We start from the raw sequence: 24,736 nt of genomic DNA, 5'->3' as shown, positions 1-24,736 counted from the left end.
TCACTAATTTTAGCATTTCTCCAAATAACTATGATAACGGATGATTACAGTATGTGTTTCTTTTTTTTTTTTTCACCTATCTTTTACTGTCTGTCCTACAATTCCCTTTTACAAATCGATGGTTTTAGTCTTCTGAGGGGCATACACATGAACACAAAATTCGGGGAGCCCCCTGAAGCCCATCCAGACTACAGAGCGCATGTGTGCTCTGTGTGCACATTCAGTCGTGTCAGACTCTGAGATCCCACGGGCTGTAGCCTGCCAGGCTCTTCTGTCCATAGGCTTCTCCAGGCAAGAACACTGGAAAGAGTCGTCATTTCCTACTTCAGGGGATCTTCCCGACCTAGGGACTGACTGAACCTGCATCTCTTGCATCTCCTGCACTGACAGGCAGATTCTTCGCCACTAACGCCACCCTATCCCATGGATGGAGAAGCCTGGTAGGCTACAGTCCACAGGGTCGCAAAGAGTTGGCCACGACTGAGCGATCTCACTTCACTCACTTCAATGCCACCCTATGGGATGCATGAGCCCAAGGCAAAGGACTCCCCACTACTTTACTGTTAACGTCTGGCTTTCTTGCCATCCCCCCACCCCACTTCAGCCCCACCCTGCTGACCCCCTCCTTGTTGTAGCTTCTGTCTCTTGGTCATTGTACCCCTGTTCCTTCTGCCTAGGCTGCCTTCCCCCCAGAGGAAGGCTCATTCCCTCAAGGTCACCATTCCAATGTCACCTTCTCAGGAAGACCTTCCTCTTCCTACCCTACCCACACTCCCATTCGTGTTTTTTTTCCCCTCTTTAGCACTTCTCACCTTCTAATATGTTATGCATTTTACATACTTATAAGTTTCTAAGTTCTCCCAGGATTAAAATGTGAGCTCCACGAGGGCAGAGATCTTTGTCTATCTTGGTTCTGATTACTGCTCTATCACTGGCATCTATGACAGTGCTTGGACACCATATGCATCTCTGGAATAAATTACTTTCTAACATTTATTTATTTACTTTTGGCTGTGTCCAGCCTTAGTTGCTATGTACGGGCTTCTCTCTAGTTGAGGCATGTAGGCTCAGTTGCCCCATGGCACGCAGGGTCTTAGTTCTCAGAGCAGGGATAGAACCCTCATCCCCTGCCTTGGAAGGCGGATTCTTAACCACTAGACCACTAAGGAAGTCCCTTTTTGAATGAACTGAGGGACAACAAAAGAGTGAAAAAGAGAAGGGGCACACTTAGATAGCAGCTTAGATGGCTGCTGCTGAAAATGTTCTCTTTCTAGTTCATAGGGGTTTATTTTACCACAGTGCTCCACAAACCGGAGACAGTATATATTCATATATATATTTATATATATAAAATAATATGATTTTAAAGTACTATATTCAGTTCAGTTGCTCAGTCATCTCCAACTCTTTGCAACCCTAAGAACTGCAGCACGCCAGGCCTCCCTGTCCATCACCAACTCCTGGAGTTTACTCAAACTCACGTCCATTGAGTCAGTGACGCCATCCAACCATCTCATCCTCTGTCATCTCCTTCTCCTCCTGCCTTCAATCTGTCCCAGCATCAGGGTCTTTTCTAATGAGTCAGTTCGCATCAGGTGGTCAAAGTATTGGAGCTTCAGCTTCAGCATCAGTCCTTCCAATGAATATTCAGGACTGATTTCCTTTAGGATTGACTAGTTTGACGTCCTTGCAGTCCAAGGGACTCTTAAGAGTCTTCAACATCACAGTTCAAAAGCATCAATTCTTCAGCGCTCAGCTTTCTTTATAGTCCAACTCTCACATCCATATATGACTGCTGGAAAAACCACAGTTTTGACTAGATGGATCTTTGTTGGCAAAGTAATGCCTCTGCTTTTCAATATGCTGTCTAGGTTTGTCATAGCTTTTCTTCCAAGGAGCAAGCATCTTTTAATTTCATGGCTGCAGTCACCATCTGCAATAATTTTGGAGCCCAAGAAAATAAAGTCTCTCACTGTTTCCATTGTTTCCCCATCTATTTGCCATGAAGTGATGGGACTGGATACCATGATCTTCGTTTTTTGAATGTTGAGTTTTAAGCCAGCTTCTTCACCTTCAACAAAAGGCTCTTTAGTTCCTCTTCACTTTCTGCCATAAAGGTGGTGTCATCTGCATATCTGGGGTTATTGATATTTCTACCGGCAATCTTGATTCCAGCTTGTGCTTCATCCAGCCTGGCATTTCACATGATGTACTCTGCGTATAAGTTAAATAAGCAGGGTGATAATATACAGCCTTGACATACTCCTTTCCCAATTTGGAACCAGTCTTGTTCCACATCAGGTTCTAACCATTGCTTCTTGACCTGCATACAGATTTCTCAGGAGGCAGGTCAGGTGGTTGGGTATTCCCATCTCTTTAAGAATTTTCCACAGTTTGTTGTGATCCACACAGTCAAAGTCTTTAGCATAAAGCCTCACTAAAAACATGAGTTTTGAAAGTACTACATGAGTTTATAAAAAGTACTATATGACTCTGTACAAATAACCCCACTCAAAATGGTGTGCCTGCTCATGTACACGTCCTGGAACTATTTCTTACCTAAATGGAAGAGTCAGATGGAGAAAACTGTACCCTAGAAATGTCATGTTCATTCCTTAGCTAGTTAAAAATAAATTTTATTCATGTATTTTCCTCAAGAGGCCAAATGGAAAAGCACTTTATATAATTCATATTAGCACTATATCATGACCTTTTAAAACCAGCATCTCATCTTACAAAAGTGAAACTAACAGTTTTCTTTGAAAATCTATTTGAAGCGTTAGATACCTATAAGCATTTCTTATAAATGAGTCCTTCTAAAGCCATTTTCAAAGTGATTCCATGATTTGGCTAATGGTAATTAAAATTAATAGAAATTTCAGCTGAAATATTTTATTTTTAAAGTGACTTTTCAAACATATACTGTTCAACATCTCACTAAAAACATAAGTTTTGAATGCAAAAAGGCATTGCTGCTGCTGCTAGGTCACTTCAGTCGTGTCCAATTCTGTGCGACCCATAGACAGCAGCCCACCAGGCTTTCCGTCCCTGGGATTCTCCAGGCAAGAACACTGGAGTGGATTGCCATTTCCTTCTCCAATGCATGAAAGTGAAAAGTGAAAGTGAAGTCGCTCAGTCGTGTCCGACTCTATCGACCCCACGGACTGCAGCCTACCAGGCTCCTCCGTCCGAGGGATTTTCTAGGCAAAAGTACTGGAGTGGGGTGCCATTGCCTTCTCCGCAAAAAGGCATTAGGAAACCTAAAACATTGGTCAGAGATACATTCAGATTAAACAGATGAATAAAGGGCAGGGCAGGAAGGGAGAGGGTAACACAGGGGAAGGGAAGCAGGAGAGGTGAGCAGACACCCACATATTGGGTTGGCAAGAAGTTCGTTAGGGTTTTTCCATAACACTGTACAGAAAAACCCTAACGAACTTCTTGGCCAATCCAATACACCCATACTTGTATACTATAGAAGTCAAGTTTCAAATCCAAGAAGCTTACTGGACTTAAAAGAAGACACTTGGAAGCCATCCACTATTTCCAAGTCCTGCTTTTGAGTTGCAGTCCTGCAATTTACTTAGAAGATATTCCAACCTGCTGCTCTCAGTTTTTTCATTTGTAAAATTCAGATAGTTTTACACAACTGTTTGATGAGATCATGTATATATTATAAAACTGCTCTATAAACAAACACTAAGGAGAAAGGGATCTTTACATTTCTGACATGAATGTCCCAAGCTTAAGAGCTAGACACGACTTTGTGACTGAACAACAAACATTAAATCACAATCTGGTGTTTGGACAAAGTCCTGGTATTCAACCTGCACAGTGAGAAGGTTAGGGATGCCTGCTCCACACATGATAAAGTTAATCATACTTCCTTGGAATGAAACAAGAGGCTTAGGTAACTAATAAGGGCCTACCATATAGCACAGGAAACTCTACTCAGTACTCTCAGTGATCTACATGGAAAAGAATCATAAAAAGAGTGGATCTATGTATATGTATAACTGATTCATTTTGCTGCATTTTTTTATATTCCAATATAAATAAATAAATAAACCCCAAGAGGCTAACAAGTCTTCCAAATATCCTTCTAATAAAAAGCAGGGAGGGGGGAATATTGTCATTTATGTTACTTTGAAAAAAATAAGTGACAATCTATTGACAAAATAGAAACAATGTATACTGCATCTTAAATTAGGGTTATTATCAACAATGGATATTGACCTTTTAAGCCACTTAACCAAATCAAAAATACAAACGTGTTTCAAATAACTAAATAGTTACAGAAAAAAACCACTCCATACCCAACAAAATCAAATTAATTTGTCAAGGGAAAACATAATGGAGTAACATGTTATGGGTCTTTTTCAAGGGTCTATTTTTAGACATAAACCAAACTCTCTTTAATTAAAACCTTTGCCTATAAACATATTTCCTGAGCAAGTAAAGCCTAACAAATCCAATATGAGTGAAACCCTGTACCCTGGAAACAGAAAGGAGCCCCGAGTCATCTACAATAAAAGTTTCATATAACCTTTCATCACTCCCACCACAACAGCAAACATGCAGCCTTAAAGTGAAAGCTTTCTAAATTTAGATACCTTCAAATAATGCATCTTAAGTTGTATGTGAAGGTTGAATAAATTATTTATTAAGTCTCATCTTTAATAATGGGATATCATGTTTAACTTGCAATCAAAATGGAAAGAAAGTTGTTATACCATATATTACTGTACCAAGACTCAGAGTTTCCAATCTATATTTAGTTCACATTAAAATGGAAGCAAAGACGCAAACCAAGCTAAAAATAAAATGTTCTACAAAGATGAGATTTTTAAATGGATTGAGATCTAGCTTTATTTGGTCCCTTCAACACTGATTGCATTTCGCAGCACCTTAACTTTGCAATGCTATGCAAACCATTTTCCATTACCTAGAAAAGTAATCAGAAACTAAAGCCCACCAAGAAGATCCATGGGCCGTATACTTCTAGCACCTGATTGTACACAGCCCACAAGTTAAGAAGGTTTTTACGTGTTTAAATGGCTTTAAAATACATATATATATATTTGTTAACACATGAAAATGTTATGAACTCAAATGAAAAAATATTTGTTAACACGTGAAAATGTTATGAACTCAAATGTTAACATCCTTAAACTTTTATTGGAAGAGATGGTTAGATAGCATCACCTATTCAACGGGCATGAAACTTAGCAAACTACAGAAGATGGTGGAGGACCACGGAATGTGGCATGCTGCAAGCCACGGTGTGCAAAGAGTTGGACACAATTTAGTGACTGAGCAACAACACATAGAGAGACATATATCACATGACAGCCACTTAGAGGTATATTCAAGTACTGCTTATAGATGCTTTTGCACTACAGCAGTAGAGTTGAGTAATTCTGACAGTCTATGGCCCACAAAGCTTTGAATATTTACTACCTGACCCTTTATAGAAAAAGTTAGCTGACTTCTGCCTGCTGCTGCTGCTAAGTCACTTCAGTCGTGTTGGATTCTGCGACCCCATAGATGGCAGCCCACCAGGCTCCCCCATCCCTGGGATTCTCCAGGCAAGAACTCTGGAGTGGGTTGCCATTTCCTTCTCCAATGCATGAAAGTGAAAAGTGAAAGTGAAGACGTTCAGTTATGTCCGACTCTTAGCGACCCCATGGACTGCAGCCTACCAGGCTCCTCCGTCCATGGGATTTTCCAGGCAAGAGTACTGGAGTGGGGTGCCATTGACTTCTGCCTAGACGAATGTTAATTACTCTTATAATTCAAGATATCTTCCTGCTTATCACCTATCAAAATGTAAATATTCCTACTTGCCTTTCACATCATAGTGAGTTTCTGAACAATAAACTTGTTAATATTACTTTATTTATTACCAATCTGCTGGCCTTGTTTCTGTTTCCCATACTATTTGGATCATCACCCAATTCAATGTTTCCATGTAGAACTACATGGAAACAATGTTTCCATGTAGAAAATACTTAAATAGTATTTTCTAATTTATTCTGTTTCTGTTTCAAATACTGGATATGAACCAGCAGAACCTACTAACCGGCTGCCATCTACAATTTGCAAAACACTAAGCAAGTCCTCCCTAATCTACTCTACAGAAGGTTTATGGTGAAAGATAATGTTTAATTGCACATATTGCATCTCATAAAGCAGTGAAAAATACAAATCAATATTTCCATATTGATCATGCCTTACCATAAAGACACGAGTTTATTTATACATCCTTCAAGTTAAAGTAAAACCAGGTTTTAACTGAAGAATGTGGTGGTTATTCTTTTAATGGGCAGAAAAACATGTCCTAATACAGGTATCATGTTGCAAAGTTCTGAATATCTTTTCAGTGCTCAGGTGTGTTTTAGCTAAATTTAGAAACTCATTTATGGACATTAAAATTAACTGTAAGACATAAATGTGGAAAAAATAAGTGGGAGCATAATAAAGCAAATTAGGAAGCATTTTTGACACATGAAGCTTCATGACCTTAGCCAAGATGAGTCAAAAAGTCTTTGAGTTGGTTCCTATCTGTTTTTACCATTTGGCTTATGATAGTTGAACAATTCTAGTCTATAATCCTGACCAAGGTTCCTCTAGCCATTCACTGCAAGATGAAAGACTACAGTATTGATGGGCCAACAAAAAGCAAACCAAGCGACCTTCACACTCATGTTCATAATTAAGCTGTTCTGAGTTTGTATTAGTGCTGTTCCAGAACGCCTCACGCCCAGTAAACACCTGTGAAATTCTCTACAACAGTACATCTAAATGCAGAATCAATCTAAATGCAGAATTCTCCTTGAGGCAAGATGAAGAATTTAGGGATAATAGTCCTAGGTAAAGAGAAAGGAAGAGATCTGATGAGTTACAGCTCCCTTTAGTTTCCCCAATCAGTAGTACTTAAACTTCTGTATGCAAGTGATTTATTTCCTTTGAGGAGATTGAGGCAGCCATAAAATTATCTAGTGTTTAGCACCTGGGTAGCTAGATAAGCCTACCTGAAATTCTACTTAGCTGATAGTTTGAGAATCACTGTGTGTATGTGTTAGCCACTCAGTCGTGTCCAACTCTTTGCAACCCCACGGACTGTAGCCCACCAGGCTCCTCTGTCCATGGGATTCTCCAGGCAAGAATAATGGAGTGGGTAGCCATTCCCTTCTTCACGGTATCTTCCCGACCCAGGGATTGAACCCAGGTCTCCTGCACTGCAGGCAGATTCTTTACCATCTGAGACACCATAGAAAGAAAAAAGGTGAAAAACAGAGAATGAGAAAAGTAGGAGAGAGATAGCAAGGACAAAGAAACAGAAGGAAAAAATGGGAAATGAAAACAGGAACAGAGTACACAGTATGGGATTGAGGAGGATACTAAAACGTACATGTGGATTTTATTAGACCATACTAATTCAAAAAGCATGCCAGTCTATTTATTCCTTACCTAAAAAGTGCATAGTATCCACTGCAAAAAAGCTGAGATTGGTGCTGTCTTAAAATAGCCCATATTTCCTTTCATAGAGAGCTGGTTAATTAAGTGAAGACATAACATGCTAGATTAAACCATATGAGATTTCCCATATGGGATCATTTTTTTCCAGCTTTATTGAGGTCTAATTGACAAGTAAAATTGTATAAATACTTAAAGTACTTAATGTGATGATTATTTGATAGACATATATATTGTGGAACAATCACCACAATTAAGTTAATTAATATATCCATTACCTCACAGCTACCATGTGTGTACCTGTGTGTGTGGTGAGAATATCTTGCTATTCTCTTAGCAAATTTCAAATACACGATACAATTTTAGTAGCCACAGTCACAATGCTGTACATTAAATGCCCAGAAGATATTCCTCTTAGAGTTGAAAGCGTGTACTTCTCCCCGTTTTCCCCACCTCCCAGCCTTACTCTCTACCATTTTGACCTGACGACAGTGCAGTTTCACTGAGCTCAATCTGATATAAAGGAATACTTTGCCATCATCAGAAAGAACAAAGTATCTGTAGACAAACATTAGAGAAATGATCTCCATATTATATCCCCAAACAAACAAGATGCAGAACATGTACAGAATGTTCTCATCAGTATTTGCAAAATACTACATATTTAAGTGTGGTGTGTGTGTGTATATATATATATATATATATACACACACACACGTGTGTGTGTGTGTTAGTTGCTCAGTCCTGTCTGACTCTTTGTGACCCCGTGGACTGTGGCCTGCCAGGCTCCTCTGTCCATAGGATTCTCCAGACAAGAATACTGGAATGGGTTGCCATTCCCTTCTCCAAGGGATCTTTCCAACTCAGGATCAAACCCAAGTCTCCTGCATTGCAGGTGGATTCTTTACCATCTGAGACACCAGGGAAGCCCATCTATGTATACATATATATATTCTTTTATGTACATAGAAATTTTCTAGAAACACACAACAAAGAAACTGTCAACAGTTGCCTTTGAAACAGAGACTATGAAGTCTAGTGTGGGAGGGAGATGACTTTTCACTGGATACCGTTCCCTCACCAAATATCCTCTCACACTGTCTGAATGTCTTACTATATGCACACCTTATTTTTTCAATTAAGAAAAGTCTGGACACTTTCCAAATGCCACAATTAAGGTTCTTCACTAACACTCAAATTATTTAAAACATTAACCAACATTTACCACAAAAAAAACACTTAAAATAAGGTAATGACTTAAATTAGTGGTTATTTTTCACTCCAAAGCTAAACACCAATCGGCTTTATGAGCCTAAGGATCTTAAAGGAAACTAAAAGAAGTAGTGTGTTTTAATGGTAATACCCATATATATGAAGCATTACGTGAGCACATGTAATGTATACACATAATCATTCAAGAAATAATATTCAACTCATCTTTTCAACTCACTCTGCTGTAGGCCCTCTCTGTATGTGCACAAGTGCTTTCCAAAGAGACAGCATATATTAACATACACAAACATACGTAAGCATGTGGATATAGGCATGCAAATTATGTGTTCGTGTGCCACATATACCATTCCAGACTGCTATACACCATAATTGAAGACGCTATTAGTAACCACAACGTGTCAGACCTAGTGATCCCTTGGTTTATCTTCAGGATGTATGAGCTCCTACTGTCTAAAAAATGACCAAGCTGTGGGCTAGTCCCAGGGCCTCCTCCTCCAGGCTCTCCCATCTCACAAACCTGTGCAAGGGATCAATGGTGTATCCGTCCTGTGCTCAAGATCTTTTCCCTCAACTTTTATCTGGATCATAACTGAAGACTGGAAACCAACAGTTGAATTTAGCGGTGCTCCTTCCCCCCACTGCTCTGCCTTCATCCCTGAGAATCAGAGATGTAACTGCTGAAATTTGTGGCAGATATGAACAGTCTGGACTGGGGGATGGGGCGGGTAAGGAGGCCAAGGATCAGCAGTTTCAGCCAATTTAGGCCCTGATCGCTTGTGTCCATGTATGATAATGATGATGAACCTGTGTGCACTTGCATTAAGCTAGTACAAAAAACACAACTTCTGAAATTCAGTACATAGGAACATTTCATTTAATGATCATTAATTATTCCTAATTATGCCAAAACATCAGTGTTAAATATTTTTGTTAAAAAGTTAAATGGGAAACCAACAATAAATATGCTTCTTGAATTGACTCTCAGTCTTGATATATATGCTTTTCCCCAAACCACAGAAAATATCAAATTTAAACAGTATAACTGTAGCTATCAACATCAGTTCAAGTATCTTTCAAATTTTAGTGGTACTCCCAACAAATTTGTTTTTTATTTCACTCAGTTCAAATTAGAGATCTCTGTAAATTTTCTTCCAAACAGTATAAATTTACTGGTCAATTTTGACGTAAGCATACATGGAATTTTAGCCATTTCAGGTGAATATGTAAAAACACCACTTTACCTGTCATTTTGCTGATTATCAACACCGTTTTGTGAACTTTTTAAATTAAGATTTCAAATGTTAAAGGCACTCTCTGTTAGGAAAGACCCTATTTTATTTAGCCTTAATCTTCTAAAAATACATTAAATGCCATACCCTTAATTTATCACAAAGTTTATTAAATTAGAAATGTCACTATTAAAAGCAGTTACAAGACCTGCACTTAAAAATGAAGCAGTCTTTGACTCTTCACTCAGTGAAGCTTGTTAACAGTTGTGTGTGTGCTTACACATATTTATTTTAGAAAGTAAGGAGCCAGGCAAGTGCAAACATGAATCCACAGGCATATAATAAAAGTTCTATTTTCATATGTGGCTCCATTAACCTTAGAAAACAAGTTCTCGTAAAAATAGGTATAGAATGAATTAACTTCTGCACATTTATTTTTAAAGACCACACAAATCTAACGATTTTATTGGTTCCCTTTTCTAATTCCTCGTTAAAGTCGCCCAGTGATAACAGACTCTCAACGTCATAATTTCTAAAATATGACCCAAATTTAGAATATATAAGTAATGTTTAAGTTGCCAGCACTTGAAATATATATATTATATAAAATCAAATTAAAACGCTCAACTTGAGCCCTCACAGGTCAGTAACACTTGTTACAGAAAGAATAACACAGCTTGCATATCTCCATATACGACAAAACAGTTACTTTTCAGTATTAAAAATAACCATGCGTGCGTTGATAAGATCTGAATACAGCACTTAGTGGAAACCTGGGACTCGAGGTTTGTGGTTTGTGCTGCGCAGAGTGCGAGCATCATTTACCAAAGCACAGCAAAGGGGCAGGCAGGAGTCACCTCCCCATCCTACCCCTCTGGGAGGGTCAGGGAGCGACAGGCTGCTGCCCTCGGGAAGAGAAGGTGGCGAAGGTCACAGCAGCTCTGGCTGGCCTGCCTGCACTTCTCTCCCTGTGCAAAGTGTCAGCAACCACTGCTCGGCAGGTAGGACCAAAAATAATAAAACACTCCTTTTTGGATCCCTGAGTGGTAACTCTAAACAGCGTTTCGGCATTTTCCCACGCTGCTTGGTTCCCCGTCTCCACCCTGGCTCCCCAGGAGCCCACCCTGAAGGCCCCAGCGTCGGGACCGGGAACAGCTCCAGTGGGTCCCGCCCCCGGCCCAGGCTCTGCCCTCACCTCTGAGCCCCAAGCTCCCAAGATCCGTCGGCGCGCTCCCCGCCCCCGGGTTCAGGCCCCGCCCCGAGCTCAGGCCCCGCCCCCGGGCTTAGGCCCCACTCTCACCTCTGCTCCCCGCCCCCGAGCCCAGGCCCCGTTCTCGGACCCCGCCCCAACTCTCACCTCTGCTCCCCACCCTCCCAGGCCCAGGCCCCGCTCCCGGGCTCAGGCCCCGCCCTCACCTCTGCTCCCCACGCTCCCCGGCTCAGGCCCCGCCCCCAGGCCCAGGCCCCACCCTCACATCGGCTCCCCACGCTCCCGGGCCCAGGCCCCGCCCCCCGGCCCAGGCCCCGCCCTCACCTCCTCACGCTCCGGGGATCCGCCGGCGCGCTCCCCGCGCCCGGGCGCCCTCGGTCCCCTTCCCCAGCTGCCTCCTCCCGTCTTCCCCGGTTGCTCTCGGCCCGCCTTACCTTGGTGCGGATCTGCCCCGAGGTGGACACTTTGCGGATCAGCTTCTGGGGTCCCTCCTGCTCCGCTTCGCTGTCTGACGAGTCGTCTCCGGGCCCCGCCGGGACAGTGGCGGGGGTGACCGCAGCGCCTGCCGCTCCTCCCGCCGCGCCCGGGTGGTGGTGTTGGCTGCCGGCCCCGGCCATCCTGTCCGACTCCTGCGGGAACACAGCCCCGCCCGGCGGGGGCGGCGGTCAGGGGCGCTCTGCTCGAACGGGGCCCGGAGCCCCGCGCCGCCGCCGCCATCTTCACCCCCCCCCAGCCGCCCGCGCCGGGGAGGGGTCGCCCGGGAGCCCCCTGGACCCCGCGCCCGGTCGAGAGCCTCCGGGACCCCGCGCCCGGCTCCGGCAAGAGCAGCGGCCGCGGCGGGGCGCCGGGGGCGCGGACCCAGGCCCGCCTGGGACCCCAGGGCGCCCGGCCCGGAATACCACCGGCGCGGGTAGCGGTGATGGGAGCGACGGACGGGTCGGAACTACGTCCCATGTCCCACGTCCCCGAGGGTCTGGGGTCCCCAGGGTGGGCCGCGGAGGGCGAGCGAGGCGCGAAATCTCCGCACCCCTATTCCCGCAGGCCCGGCCGGCGGCGATGCTTCCTCCCTCCCTCGGTTCCCGGGCAACCGTGGCAAGAACGGCCCCAGGAGCAGAAAGGGAACCTGGCTTCCTCCCGGCTCCCCTGGGTGCTCCCGCCACCCTCCCGAACCCAGGATCTCTGCAGAGACACTCGGGCCTCGCCGCACGGTCCCCGCAAGTACAAGTCCCCTGCGGCCCCGCGATGGACGGGCGCTGCCCCTTGGTGGGTCTCCGGATCCCCCAGCCCCTCCGTGATGAAGCGTACCTCTCCCGCCTCCGCCCGGAGGTCCGGGTCCCGTCGGCTCTCCTGACCGTGGCCTTTAGTTTCTGGCCCACCCCCACCCCCATCCGGCGCACACGGAAGAGAAGAGCATTTTCCGGGAGGCTCCACTCGGCTCGGAGAACTTTTTCGTTCGGAAAGAGCGATCCCTTGGGCTAACAGGAAACTGGCAAGGGCGTGGAGAGCGCGCAGAAACCAGCGAGTTACACGCAGCCCGAGACGACGGCGGGCAAGAGAAAGCTCTGAGCTCAAGCGCGAACCGGGGGGGCTGCCTAGAAGAAAACAATGCGCCGGAGCCGTGCGAACGCCGGAGCCCGAGCACGAAAACACTGGAAGGTCCTGGGAGAGAGCCACTCCCTAACCCGGACCAGAGCGGGAGGAAATGGGATCAACAGGCGGCAGCCACCGCTCTCAGCTCGTCCCCTGCGAGCTGGCGGAGCGGACGCTTGGGAAACGGCAGCCTTGCATTGCCATGTGCACGCCTGCTGTGGGAGGGCTTCGGGGAGAAGAGACTCAAGTGACAGGTTTCTCTTGTCATCCACAGAGAATTCCAGGCTCCTGTTAAGCTGTGTGTTTAAGTAGGGCAAAAAGTCCCTGCCACACCATGGAGTCTCTTCACAGTTCAGGAAAGCATCCAGTCTCTTTAGCGTGTTCGCGCCCTTCAAACTCATTCGAATTTTTTTCAGTTGACATGACCTTTAAGGGTCCTCCAGACTAAGGGAGGGGGTGTTTTGCTTTGGGTGGTGTGTTTTTTTTTGTTTGTTTTTTGTTTTTTTTTTAGTTTAAATCTTACTGTCAATAATTTGATGCTGTGGAAGAACTAACAGTTCCAAGAGATTTTCAGAAACAATCTACAATCCCCGTACCACTGTCTAGCCACTAGGTAGATTAAATTGATTGAAATGTGAAATGTGACGGTTAGTTCAAATGTGCAAAGACAGGAGTTTGCGGCCAGGTATTACTAACTGATAAAGGCTACTTCTTTGGGCTCTGTTGTCTTCTTTAGAAAGGGAAAGTAATTGGGCAGAATAAACTTTAAGAACACTTAAGCCTCCATAAAAATGCAAGTCTGTATCTACAGAGAACATACCTCTGAGAAGGGAATTCTTTTAATAGGAAAAAAAAAAAATCAAAAGAATGGCCTTTATTCTAACCCAACTGTTTGGTCACTGACAAATCCAGTGATCTCACAAATCCAAAGAGCACCTAAGTCAGTGGCCTTTTGAAAGAATAAACCTAGTTCAGACCTTCTCTTTTAATGTAAAGAACCCAAGGCCCAAAGTCACAAGCAGGACCAAAGTCAAAATCATGTGTCTTATTCTAATGTTCTATTCACATTACCACATCACACAACAAAAGTTGGTTTGTCCGTTATCATGTTTCTATTCACATTTAGGTTTAAAGTTTTATATAAGCAATGTTTTCCAAAATCCAGGCAGAGAGTGAAACAGAAGGGCAAGGTCCATTGTTTTATGTCCATGCCTATTCTGTGATCTTAAGAGGACTGAATACACTTCTCACTCTCATTCAAACATTGATCACTTACAAATATTAAAAAGTATATATATATATATATATATATATATATAGCTTCACGTGCAAAAGCTGGGCTATTAATACCTCAAAGTAAAGGTATTCATTACTTCATGAAAAATTAACCTCACAGTTACCCCTGCTCTTCAAAGACTCTTGTAAAAAGTTCTAAAATTTGGTTGTGACTCTGAACGTACAGCCAGTCTTCACCCGCCAATGTTAACTAAATGATCCCTGGTCTGCATTTTCCCTAGCACATACTTAGAGTGAACTGCTGTGTAAGCAAGTGAAGGAATGTCGCATCATTTCCCACAAAAGGTAGCTCATGAAAGATGCTCTTTTCTCCAGTCATCTCTTCTGAGGAACTATAATCCCTAACTTCAAGTAGCTGACCCACTGGCATCTTCTCAGGTCTTATCTGTAAATTAGAAATTGCCAGAAGGGATATTCAGTCTGTACACTGTATACCTGCAATGCACTTCACTTCCCCTAAAAATATAATAGCAATGTCGAGAGCTCAATATGTACAACCATTTTAATGTAGCTCAAAATAGCAACTAAAACAAATTTCAAATATGTGGCATATTACATTATTTCTTTATAAGATTTCCTTGAACTGTTCTCCAAACTGTTCACCAAAATTGTTGGTGTTTTCAGATATTCAAATAATTTCTTAGATGCATCTTACATATTTATCTTATTATTATTACTTTGAAATCTTTGTTTTGAACATAATGTATCACAAACAAACTATTATAAGCTCGGACATAAGCCACATAGACACTGCATTCAGAAAGAAGTGGAAATAGAAGCCACCACTAAATTACTTTTAGGTGTCTACTTAAAAGGGCTTTCCACCCCATTAAAAAAAAAAAAAAACTATTATACTAAAGATAAGTTACAGCCAATTCTCATTCTGATACCAACCTTATAAATATTACCTATAGAGATATTTTGAATTATATTCTTATTAATCATACTTATAACAAGAGATTTAATATCCATTTGTAGCTTTTATTGATTAAATCCCATATGCTCTATGGTTTTACATTAAATATTATGTCATAAACATGAAGTCTACATTAGATTCTGAAGAACCTAAGTACATAGGCACTTTAAAAACACGTTCTAAGACTCATGTTCCTAGTCAACTGGAGCCATGCAAAGAACACTGCAGGTTGAACAGGTACAGACTTGCTTTCATGCCAACTTTAAAACAGCTTCCATAATACACTACCTATTCCTATGGTTTTTCCAGTGGTCATGTATGGATGTGAGAGTTGGACTATAAAGAAAGCTGAGAGCTGAAGAATTGATGCTTTTGAACTGTGGTGTTGGAAAAGACTCTTGAGAGTCCCTTGGACTTCAAGGAAATCCAACCAGTCCATCCTAAAGGAGATCAGTCCTGAATATTCATTGGAAGGACTGATGATGAAGCTGAAACTCCAATACTTTGGCCACCTGATGCGAAAAGCTGACTCATTGGAAAAGACCCTGATGCTGGGCAAGATTGAGGGCAGGAGGAGAAGGGAACACAGGATGAGATGGTTGGATGGCATCACCGACTCGATGGACGTGGGTTTGGATGGACTCTGGGAGTTGGTGATGGACAGGGAGGCTTGGCGTGCTGCGGTTCATGGGGTCGCAAAGAGTCAGACACGACTGGGCGACTGAACTGAACTGATTCCATGTTTAGAATGTAACACTGAAAGCTTCATTAAAATTCCCTTGTTATCTCAATGAAGAGGATTTTGAAATGACAGTAATCATGATATCAACTCCATGTACGGATGCCCATCCCTGCACCTAAGGCACACAACTTCGGTCATCTAGACTTCATACATAAATATAAACTCTCATTTATGTGTTGGCCATTTTTCCTTTGAAACTCTTCTCTCCCTAATTTTTCAGTGGTCTGAATAGCTTCATCAGAGCCAACTAGGTAACAATCATTCGGAAATAAAAATAAATTTTAATAAGTAAAGGGTACTCTAGCATCCCAGTACTGTTCAAGCATTACTCTGTAAATACCCTCATACTCTGCTAAGTTCTGGCAAGAATTCTATTTACTTTCTCACAGGCTATTATCTACAAGGACTACTTGGCTAAATATCTTCCTGAACCCACCTATTCCCACCACCGAAATATTTTTTAATTAATTGGAAATTTAGGTAATGCCTCTGTTTCCATGATTTGATTACATTCTAAAGCTAGCATTAAAGGAAATACACAGACACCTGAATGCTAACATTTATCTTCTTGCAGGCCCAGTGCCCTCAATGGGGTAATGATAAGGTTAACAGTTTATTTAAGTACCCTCCCTTAATTAAATAACTTCATTTCATCTCCAAGTACAAAGACCATCCTGATGGCCAGCAGCTGCCTCGCTGCTCCAAGCACGAGTACATTTCAAGCTAGACGGGCTATTCTCTTTACTATTACTCAGCATCTATTCCCGACATTATGTTAACTCTTCTGTCTGAATGGTTCCATGTGGAATCATATCACGTTTTGGGACATGGCAAAAAAGACCAGAGAAACTATATCCTTACACATATGCCGTTATTTACAGTAAGAAACAATGCAGCATGATCTGTGTGCTGGGAATATTGCCTGTTCGTTCCTGAATATTCCTTTTTCATAAATGTAACTGAGTATACTTTTATGGTAAAGAAGTATTAAAGTAGCCTGTATTGGAATTAAGGAAAAAAAGAGATTTTAAATGACAGCAAAATGGAATCCAGGTCAAAGCAGATCTTTTAACCCAAGGTCTTTGAAGGTCAACAGAATGGGCTATGGGAACTCTGATTCCCTTGAAATTTTATTAAATTTTTATATGTATGTTGCATGGCTACATCTTGGGGAGGAAGACAGTACATAGCTTTGATTAGATTCGTAAGGGATCACTGATCTGAAAAAAGTTTTTGTAGGGAAATCTGTCCTTCAACATAGATTAAGCTGACATTTCCCCAGTTAGCGCCCCACGTCTGAAATAACTGACATTTACATGCATTATTTCCCCTGTCATTTTTCTTGTCCACACTTTTCAGTAATTTGGATAACTTATCTTTTTTAAGAAGTTAAATGAGAGTCCCCTTTATTAGTTCTTAGACTTCATGTCAGACATGGACAGCCACAGGGTTTCAAATAAAACCACTTTGTCCACAGGATCACTTTATGCCACATACACGAGATCTCTGATGATTTTCTTCTTTGAACTCTTTTCTTTTTACTCTAAAATAGTAAAATGTATGAAACAAGACATTTTGTCTACGTAAGAATAAAGGCTCTGTGATGATTTAAGGATTTGTGCCTGTGCAGTCAACTGCTACATTCAACAGTCCTGGAACATAGTAGGTGCTGGATAAAAGACCTGTTGAGTAAATAAAAAGGCCTGCAGCGTTTAAAGAAAATAAACCTCATTTTTTAAAGGAGAGTTCTGCAGACTGGACAAAGTGTCACAATTCACTCACATATTTCTGTTTGGGCTCTAGTTTTAAAGGCTAATAAATAAACATTTTCATTTTTGTCACTTAAAGTAAAGCAAAAATAAAAGTTTTCCTGCCAAAGTAGCTGTGGCATCAGCATCCTACAGTAAAATAGATACAACCAGGCATTTTTCATTGTGATTGGTGTTGACTCCAGGTCTGCAAGTTCATAAAGGACTTCCCAGGTAGGAAAGTTTAAAAGTAAAGAAGTTACAAAAACAGGTCACTAAATTTAGTTTTCAGGGATCTTTGACTTAAACTCCAAAACCGAACTGTATTTTGAATTTCAAGGATATTTTAATCCTCAGTAATACACACAATACACACAACAGAAGAAATATGAGCAGACGGGCAAGCTAATAACATGTTCAACTTTATGAAAGCAAAGACAGCTGCAGATACAGACTGATCAGGGTTGAAGGACACTGCCGAAAGGTCGGGAAACAGAAGGCAGAGAAACTTGGGCAAAGGAGCCGGTAGGGTACACATTGGAAAAGAAAAAAAACCAAACCCGGCACCTGACCTAGAAGCTCTCAACAGGCAGGGGGCCAGCCTGAGCAGATAATGCGGGAGTCCCTGGGAACACGGTAAACAGAACACCGGTGAGGCTTTTCAAAGAGGCTCAAGAATATCAACCAGGACGAAGTACCAAATATCGAGGCAGGCGCAGAGAGCTAAAATTCGATGCCAGGGGAAAAGGCAGCCCACACAGGATTACAGAGCTCTGAGTGAGACGGGAATTTAGGGGGAGAAACACTGGAGGGCGGTGAGGTGGTTCTGACTGTCTGAGTTGCAAGAAATAAGTTGAAAGAGTTTGAGAGAACGGATGCGAATACCCCCTCTCCCCCCGGGCTCCTACTCGTTACCGTCGCACATACCAGGCACATGTACTGGCTACTCGGGTCCCTAAAATCACCCAACCTCCGCGTTTTATGGGCGGCGAAAAACCTAGGCGAAATCAAGGTCAGCTTCCCGCTTCACCCCTGGAAAGCCCCCTTGACCCTCTAGAAAAGCCCGGGGCTTTAGCGGCGAGCCAGAGTCGGAGGCGTGGTTCCGGGCTTCAAGCCGCGATGCGCCCGGCCAGCGCGGGTCCCCGGGAACCTGCGCGCCCAGGTGATGGGCCAGGGCGCGGTCTCGGGCGGGGGGAACGCGGATCTCCTCCGAGCCCTGCCGGTCGACCCACGGTCTGGATTTCTCCTTTCCTCCTCCCTACCCACCCTCTTCGCTCTAAAATCAAGTCCAAAAAAAAAAAAAAGTTGAGAAGTGGATGAAGCACGGAAATCAAACAGTGCTCTGAGGGCCGTGGTCCGCGCGGGTCGCCGGCGGCCCCCCTCGGGGAAAGCCCCGGCGGGCCGGACAAAGGGGCTCCGGGCTGCGCGCGAGGAGGAGCCGGGGCGGCGGAGGAAGCGCGGCCCCGGCTGGGAAGCAGCTGGGGACCTCATCCCGGGCCATTTCCTGAACGGAACCCGGCCCGGGCGGGAGGGGGGGGACGCGACAGAGAAGAAGCGGGAGGGGGCGGGCGCGGGCGCGGTACCCACCGGTTCCTCCCAGGTCGGGCTGCGGGCGCCCGGCGAGGGGCGCACGTGCCGCGGCTCCATCGCGCCGGCCCGCGCCCGCCGGCCGCCCGCGGAGTGCGGACCCGGGCCCCCCGCCGCCGCCGGGGCCGCTGGATGCGCCTCCCTCGCCGCGGTGCTCGCGGCCGCCGCCGCCCGGCTCCCAGCCACCGGCCCTCCCGCCGTCTCCGGCTTCCGCCGCGCTGAGCTCTCCCGCCCCCGCGCCGGGCCCTCCGTCCACCTCCCCCTCCTCCTCCTCCGCGGTCCAGCGCCGCGCGATCCGCTCCCCGCCGCCGCCGCCTCCCGCGCCTTCCTCCGCCCCCGGCTCCCTCCCCTTTTCCTCCCCGCTCCCCGCCCCGCCTCCTCCCCACCGCCCCCTCCTCCCGGCGGGCGGCCCGGGGCGCACGTGACCCCCCGGGCCGGCCTTATAAGGCGCGGAACCGAAAGCGGCCGCCGGTTGGTGAGGGGCGCCGGGCGGCCGCGGGGACGCGAGCGGCCTCCCCCCCGGGACCGGGCGCCGAGCTGCCGCCGCGCGCGCGCGCGGGGAGAGCAGGGAGCGGTGGGGAAAGCCCGGCGCGGCCGGCCGATGCGCTGGCGACGGGAGCAGCAGCGACCGCGCGTCCCCGGAGCCGCCTCCAGCCCCCCTGTCCCCGCGTCTCCCTCTCCCGGTGCCCGCAGCCCGCGCCCGCCTCCCTCCCCACGCCGGCGGCCTGCGCGCGGGCACCTCCCCTCCTCCGGGCGCTGGGGCTTGAACTGAATCGCGCTGGACGGTAACCGACTTCGACAGAGCGAGGGAGATCATTGCATTCCAGAGCCGCTCTTGAACCAGCTGCGCCAGGGATGGTTTATGCTTTGTGACATTAAAAAGCCTTGCAGATGGGTTAGCATCTGTGAGAGGGGTTCAGCTTCAGGGAGTACTTTTTTTGTTTGTTTTTTTAATGCCTTTTTAGTGATTAACGGTTTCATGGAAACAAACCCGGCTCCGGAGTGGGTCTGCCTTCCAGTTAGAGCGCTGCCTTCAAATTATGGAAAGGGACTGGCTCGCAGTGAGCGCTCAATAAATGACATGTCGCCTGGTCCCAACCTTTGAATACAACGTTTCAAACAGCGTTTCTGATCCTCTTATGGGCATCGGAGACGGTTTCAGTCTATTTCCAACCCGAGAATGGCTCTGTTGTTGTTCAGTCCCTGAGTCGTGTCTGACTCTTTGCGACCCCCATGGACTGCAGGACGTCAGGTTCCTCTGTCCTCCACCATCATCTCTTGGAGTTTGCTCAGATTCACGTCCATTGAGTCCGAGTTGCTAACTAACCATCTCATCCTCCGCGCTCCCTTCTCTTTTTGCCTTCAGCCTTTCCCACCATCAGGGTCTTTTCCAATGAGTCGGGATGGCTTTTCAGGTATTCCCTCTCCTGGACTTGTAGTCTCCTTCTATCAGCATCTTCCCAGGCCCTTCATCATGTAAAACATATACGCACATTTTAAAAACAAACTGAAATTTTCAAAACGCTTCCTTGATCCAGTCTGGATCCTCCAGTCCCCACCTCCTCACTGTCAAGCTCTTTGGGAGATAAATGCCTGTTTTTTATGATTCTTACAACCCTTTCTTCATCTACCACTCATTCTTTCCTGCAACCGATCTCCGTGCCCACTCTTCTTCCAAGGCGACCCTGACAAAGGTCACCTGTGCTTTCAAACTTCCCTGAACCATTGGGTCGTTTCCCTGCCCCCCACCACCATTCGCTTCTTATTTAATGTATCTGCAATATTTGTCACTGGAGGCCAGACTTGATACTTCAGTTTCCTGTCCTCTAAACGTCTTACTTGAACTTGGCCCCTTTTCACCTTTGACGTGTTGGAATGCTAAAATAGTCTGTTTTTTTGGTCTGTTTGTAATGTTATCTGGTCTATCCAGACCCATCCATGACTTCAACCATGTGCTAGTAACTCATAACCTGTCCAGCCTATCCCAGATCTCCAGTCTGTAAAGCCAATTTCTTATCAGAAATGTCTACCCAGACGTCCCACTGGCCCTCAGCTCAGCTTGACTAAAACGGAAGTTAACTTTCCTGCCAGTTGCCCCTTCTCCCTGGTCTCATTCCTAGTAAATGTCTCCATAGTCTACCTTGTCGACCAAAGGAGAAATCTGAAATTGTCCCAGGCTCCCCTTCTCTTCCCCCATCGCCTCCTTGGGAGACCAGACATTCCTGTCCACCACCTTCCATCCATTTCACTGCTGTTGCTGAGTTTGGGGTCCTTTCTTTCGAGCCCTTGAAACATTGCATTGCTTTCCTCATTAGTCTCACTGCTGCTAAGCTGCTCACACCTCTACCCCTGCCATCTCTCACCTTGTGGCTAAAATAAGCTGTCTAAAATACAAAACTGAGCAAGTCATTTCCTGGAGGAACACTTCAAATGCCTCTCCGTTGTGTGTAGGATGAAGTTCCAATATCTTAGCCAACATCTGTTTCTCCAGTCTCATCAAACTTTCTGAGTTCCATGAATGCAGTTCCCTATCAGGCCACTTATTTTTCTGTTGTTGTTATATCGTCTTCTTGGATTGATTCCTTTTTATATATACATAAAATTGTATTTATTTGTTTTTAGCTCTGCCGGGTCTTCGTTGCTGCTCAGGCTTTTATCTCCGTCGCAGTGCACAGGCTTCTCATTGCAGTGGCCTCTCTTGTTGCGGAGCATCAGCTCTAGGACCCACGTGTTTCAGTATTGCGGCTCCTGGGCTCTAGAGCACAGGTTCAATAGTTGTGGCACACGGGTCTCATTGCTCCCTGGCATGTGGGATCTTCTTGGATCAGGAATCGAACCCATGTCTACTGCATCAGCAGGAAGATTCTTTATCACTGAGCCACCAGGGAAGCTCCAGGTCACTTATTTTTATGCTGTGCCTTCTCATGGAACACCCTTCCTCTTACTCAGCCTGTGCAAATACCAATCAACCACAGAATCACCTTTCTTATGAAATTATTTTTGACTCTGTTGGCCCCTCTCTCTAGACAAAATGCATGCCCCCCCATAATGCTGTAGAATATTTTATTAAACTCATTTTTACACATACTCTCTCTGATGACAAGTAATATGACTGACTCCCTCTTCCTAGTTCTGATGTATCAGAAGTGTTCAGTAAATGCCAGATGAGTGAATTATATGATCCAATTTGAGTTACTATATTTTTATATCTATAGAGAATGTTCCCCATGTATTATCTCCCAATTCTGCAAATAATATGTTATTATCATCTTTTATAGAGAAAGAAACTGACATTAGAAAAGAATAAAGCAATTTGCCCAGGGTTCTACAGTATAAATGTCAAAGTCAGGACTCTAATCCCGTTTGCCTAGTTAAGTTCGCTAGGTGCTTATCTGTCCATTGTTTTTCCACCTTAAATTCTATGTCGTATGATACAATTATTTTTCTTTTTGTTAGTGATTACCTAGTATATGTCTTTTCATCTCTTCATTTTCAACCATCCTGAGTCATTATTTTTAAGTGTGTTTTTGTAAATAACACTTGACTTTTAAAAATTTTTAATTGGAGGATAATTGCTTTACAATATTGTGTTGATTTCTGCCATAGATCAACACGAATCAGTCACAGATATACCTGTCCCCTCCCTCTTGAACCTCCCTCCCACCTCCCTCCCCATCCCACCCCTCTAGGTTGTCACAGAGCACCTGATTTGAGCTCAGTGAGTCATACAGCTCATTTCCATTGGCCGTCTATTTTACATACGATCTTTTATGTTTCCACGCTGCTCTGTCAGCTCGTTCCCCCCTCCTTCCCCACTGTGTCCGCAGGTCTGTTCTCTGTGTCTGCATCTCCACTGCCGCCCTGCAAATGTGCATGGCAACAGCTGAATTCTGAAAGTCTGCCTTTTAGTGACATGCCTGCATGCATGCAGTCTTTGTGACTCAGTGGACTGTCGCCCACCAGGTTCCTCCATCCCTGGAATTTTCCGGGCAAGAACACTGGAGTGGGTGGCCATTTCCTCCTCCAGGGGGTCTTCCCCACCCAGGGATTGAACCTGCATCTCTTTCATGTCCAGCATTGGCAATAGCCTATGGTAATGAGTTTTCATTGTATTATGTATGTTAATTAGGGTAAAAGGTTGCTGTAAGAAAGAGCTCCTTCCTCCCTGCCACCCACCAAACACAACGTCTACAGCTTCCCCATGAAAGAGTATTGGGATGAGTCCCAGCTGTTGTGTGGCTCCTTTGCCACATATGACTATTCCATCCTCTAAGGTGTCGCTCTTATTTACACAGAAGAAGGAAATAAGGTAGTTCCAACTCAAGGAAGAATGAAGAGTGAAACACAAGTGCAAAGACCTAGACCCAGAAAGACCTAGACAGACTTATCTGTCATCACCCACCAGATAAAACTTAGTTCCGAGGTTACACCCAGCAGCAAAGGAGCAGGACGATGAGACCGCTAGCTGGGTAGCCATGCCCCAACCACAATTCTATAACCATGAAAGAGAACAGGTTTTTGGTGAACACTAGCACACTTTGTCACACTGTGATCCTTATGCTTGAATTTATTACCACCCTCTCACTTCCTACTTATTTAACTTCCTTTTTCTTTGGTTTTTCCCCCTCCTATCTCATCTCCTTTTCATTTAATTTTCTTTAACATACTCTTTTTTTCCCAAACACTTCTAATGATTCGGAATTTATACCTATTCTATTTCAATTCTTTGGGGCTTCCCAGGTGGCCCAGTGGTGAAGGCTCTGCCTGCCAATGCAGGAGATCCAAGAGATGCAGGTTCGATCCCTGGGTCAGGAAGCTCCCCTGGAGTAGGAAATGGCAACCCGATCCAGTATTCTTGCCTGGAAGTCCACAGATGGAGGAGCTTCGAAGGCTACAGTCCATAGGGTTGCAAAGAGACAGACACCACTGAGCAACTGAGCACATGCTCATTTCAGTTCTTTCGTGGTCACCCTTAAAATTAACATATAGGCATAACATCAAAGATTAGTCAGTATCTTCATCCCCTTCCTTTAAAGATAATTCTAAACAGGCAAAAATAAACACTTCAACTCTCAAGTGCCTCTCTTATAAACTATGTATTGCTAGCACATATTTTTTAATTCCCCCCTGATGTTTATGCAGTGGTTTTCTCAGAGCGCGTTTGGAGTATTTTCTTTTGGAAAACTACACAAGGAAGAAATAAAGGAAAGAAGTATGAGGTTTGGCTCTTTGTCATTTGAGGTATATTAACATTGAGAGGACCGTGCGTGGGATTTGCTATTAAAGAGCACTGTGCCTGAATTCCTGTTCTTCTACTGATTAACCTTGAGACCTTGAGCAAGTTGTTTCCTCACTGTAAAATGAGCATTTGCTGTTGTTTAGTCACTAAGTCCTGTCCGACTCTTTCGAGACCCCATGGACTATAGCCCGCTAGGATCCTTTTGCCCATGAAATTCTCTAGGCAAGAATACTGGAGTGGGTTGCCGTGTCCTTCTGCAGGGGATCTTGTGATCCCAAGGACTGAACCCAGGTCACCTGTATTGGCAGGTGGATTCTTTAGCACTGAGCCACCAGGAAGCATCCATTGTAAAATGAGCACAACCAAACCAGTTTCTCAGTTTTCCTGAGGGCTAAATGAAATACTGTACTAAAAATGTCTGATATAATATAGGTGTTCCTTATGAAATAAAAAAGCTCCAGCTGAAA

At 44.7% G+C, this 24,736-nt stretch overlaps 1 protein-coding gene across 3 annotated transcripts in view; it reads right to left on the bottom strand.

Annotated features, from left to right (window-relative positions):
- The window catches only part of DGKH (diacylglycerol kinase eta), a 218,279-nt gene extending 199,155 nt beyond the window's left edge, over positions 1-19,124 (bottom strand). The window contains exons 1-2 of one of the 3 annotated variants that reach the window (XM_025000021.2): positions 19,031-19,124; positions 11,586-11,780 (exon numbers count right to left, since the gene is read on the bottom strand). In XM_025000021.2, coding sequence (XP_024855789.1) covers positions 11,586-11,780; positions 19,031-19,090 — 255 coding nt within the window. In that variant the 5' untranslated portion in view covers positions 19,091-19,124. Of the gene's footprint in view, positions 1-11,585; positions 11,781-12,456; positions 12,521-19,030 lie in introns of those variants that run through there. The other 2 variants (XM_025000024.2, XM_025000022.2) reach the window with 2 other exon arrangements.
- Between the last annotated feature and the right edge of the window lie 5,612 nt (positions 19,125-24,736).

The sequence above is a fragment of the Bos taurus genome, chromosome 12, assembly GCF_002263795.3.
Source record: "Bos taurus isolate L1 Dominette 01449 registration number 42190680 breed Hereford chromosome 12, ARS-UCD2.0, whole genome shotgun sequence".
NCBI lineage: Eukaryota > Metazoa > Chordata > Mammalia > Artiodactyla > Bovidae > Bos > Bos taurus.
The sequence above is the reverse complement of the archived record's forward strand: the minus strand, read 5'-3'. Positions and strand labels throughout refer to the sequence as shown.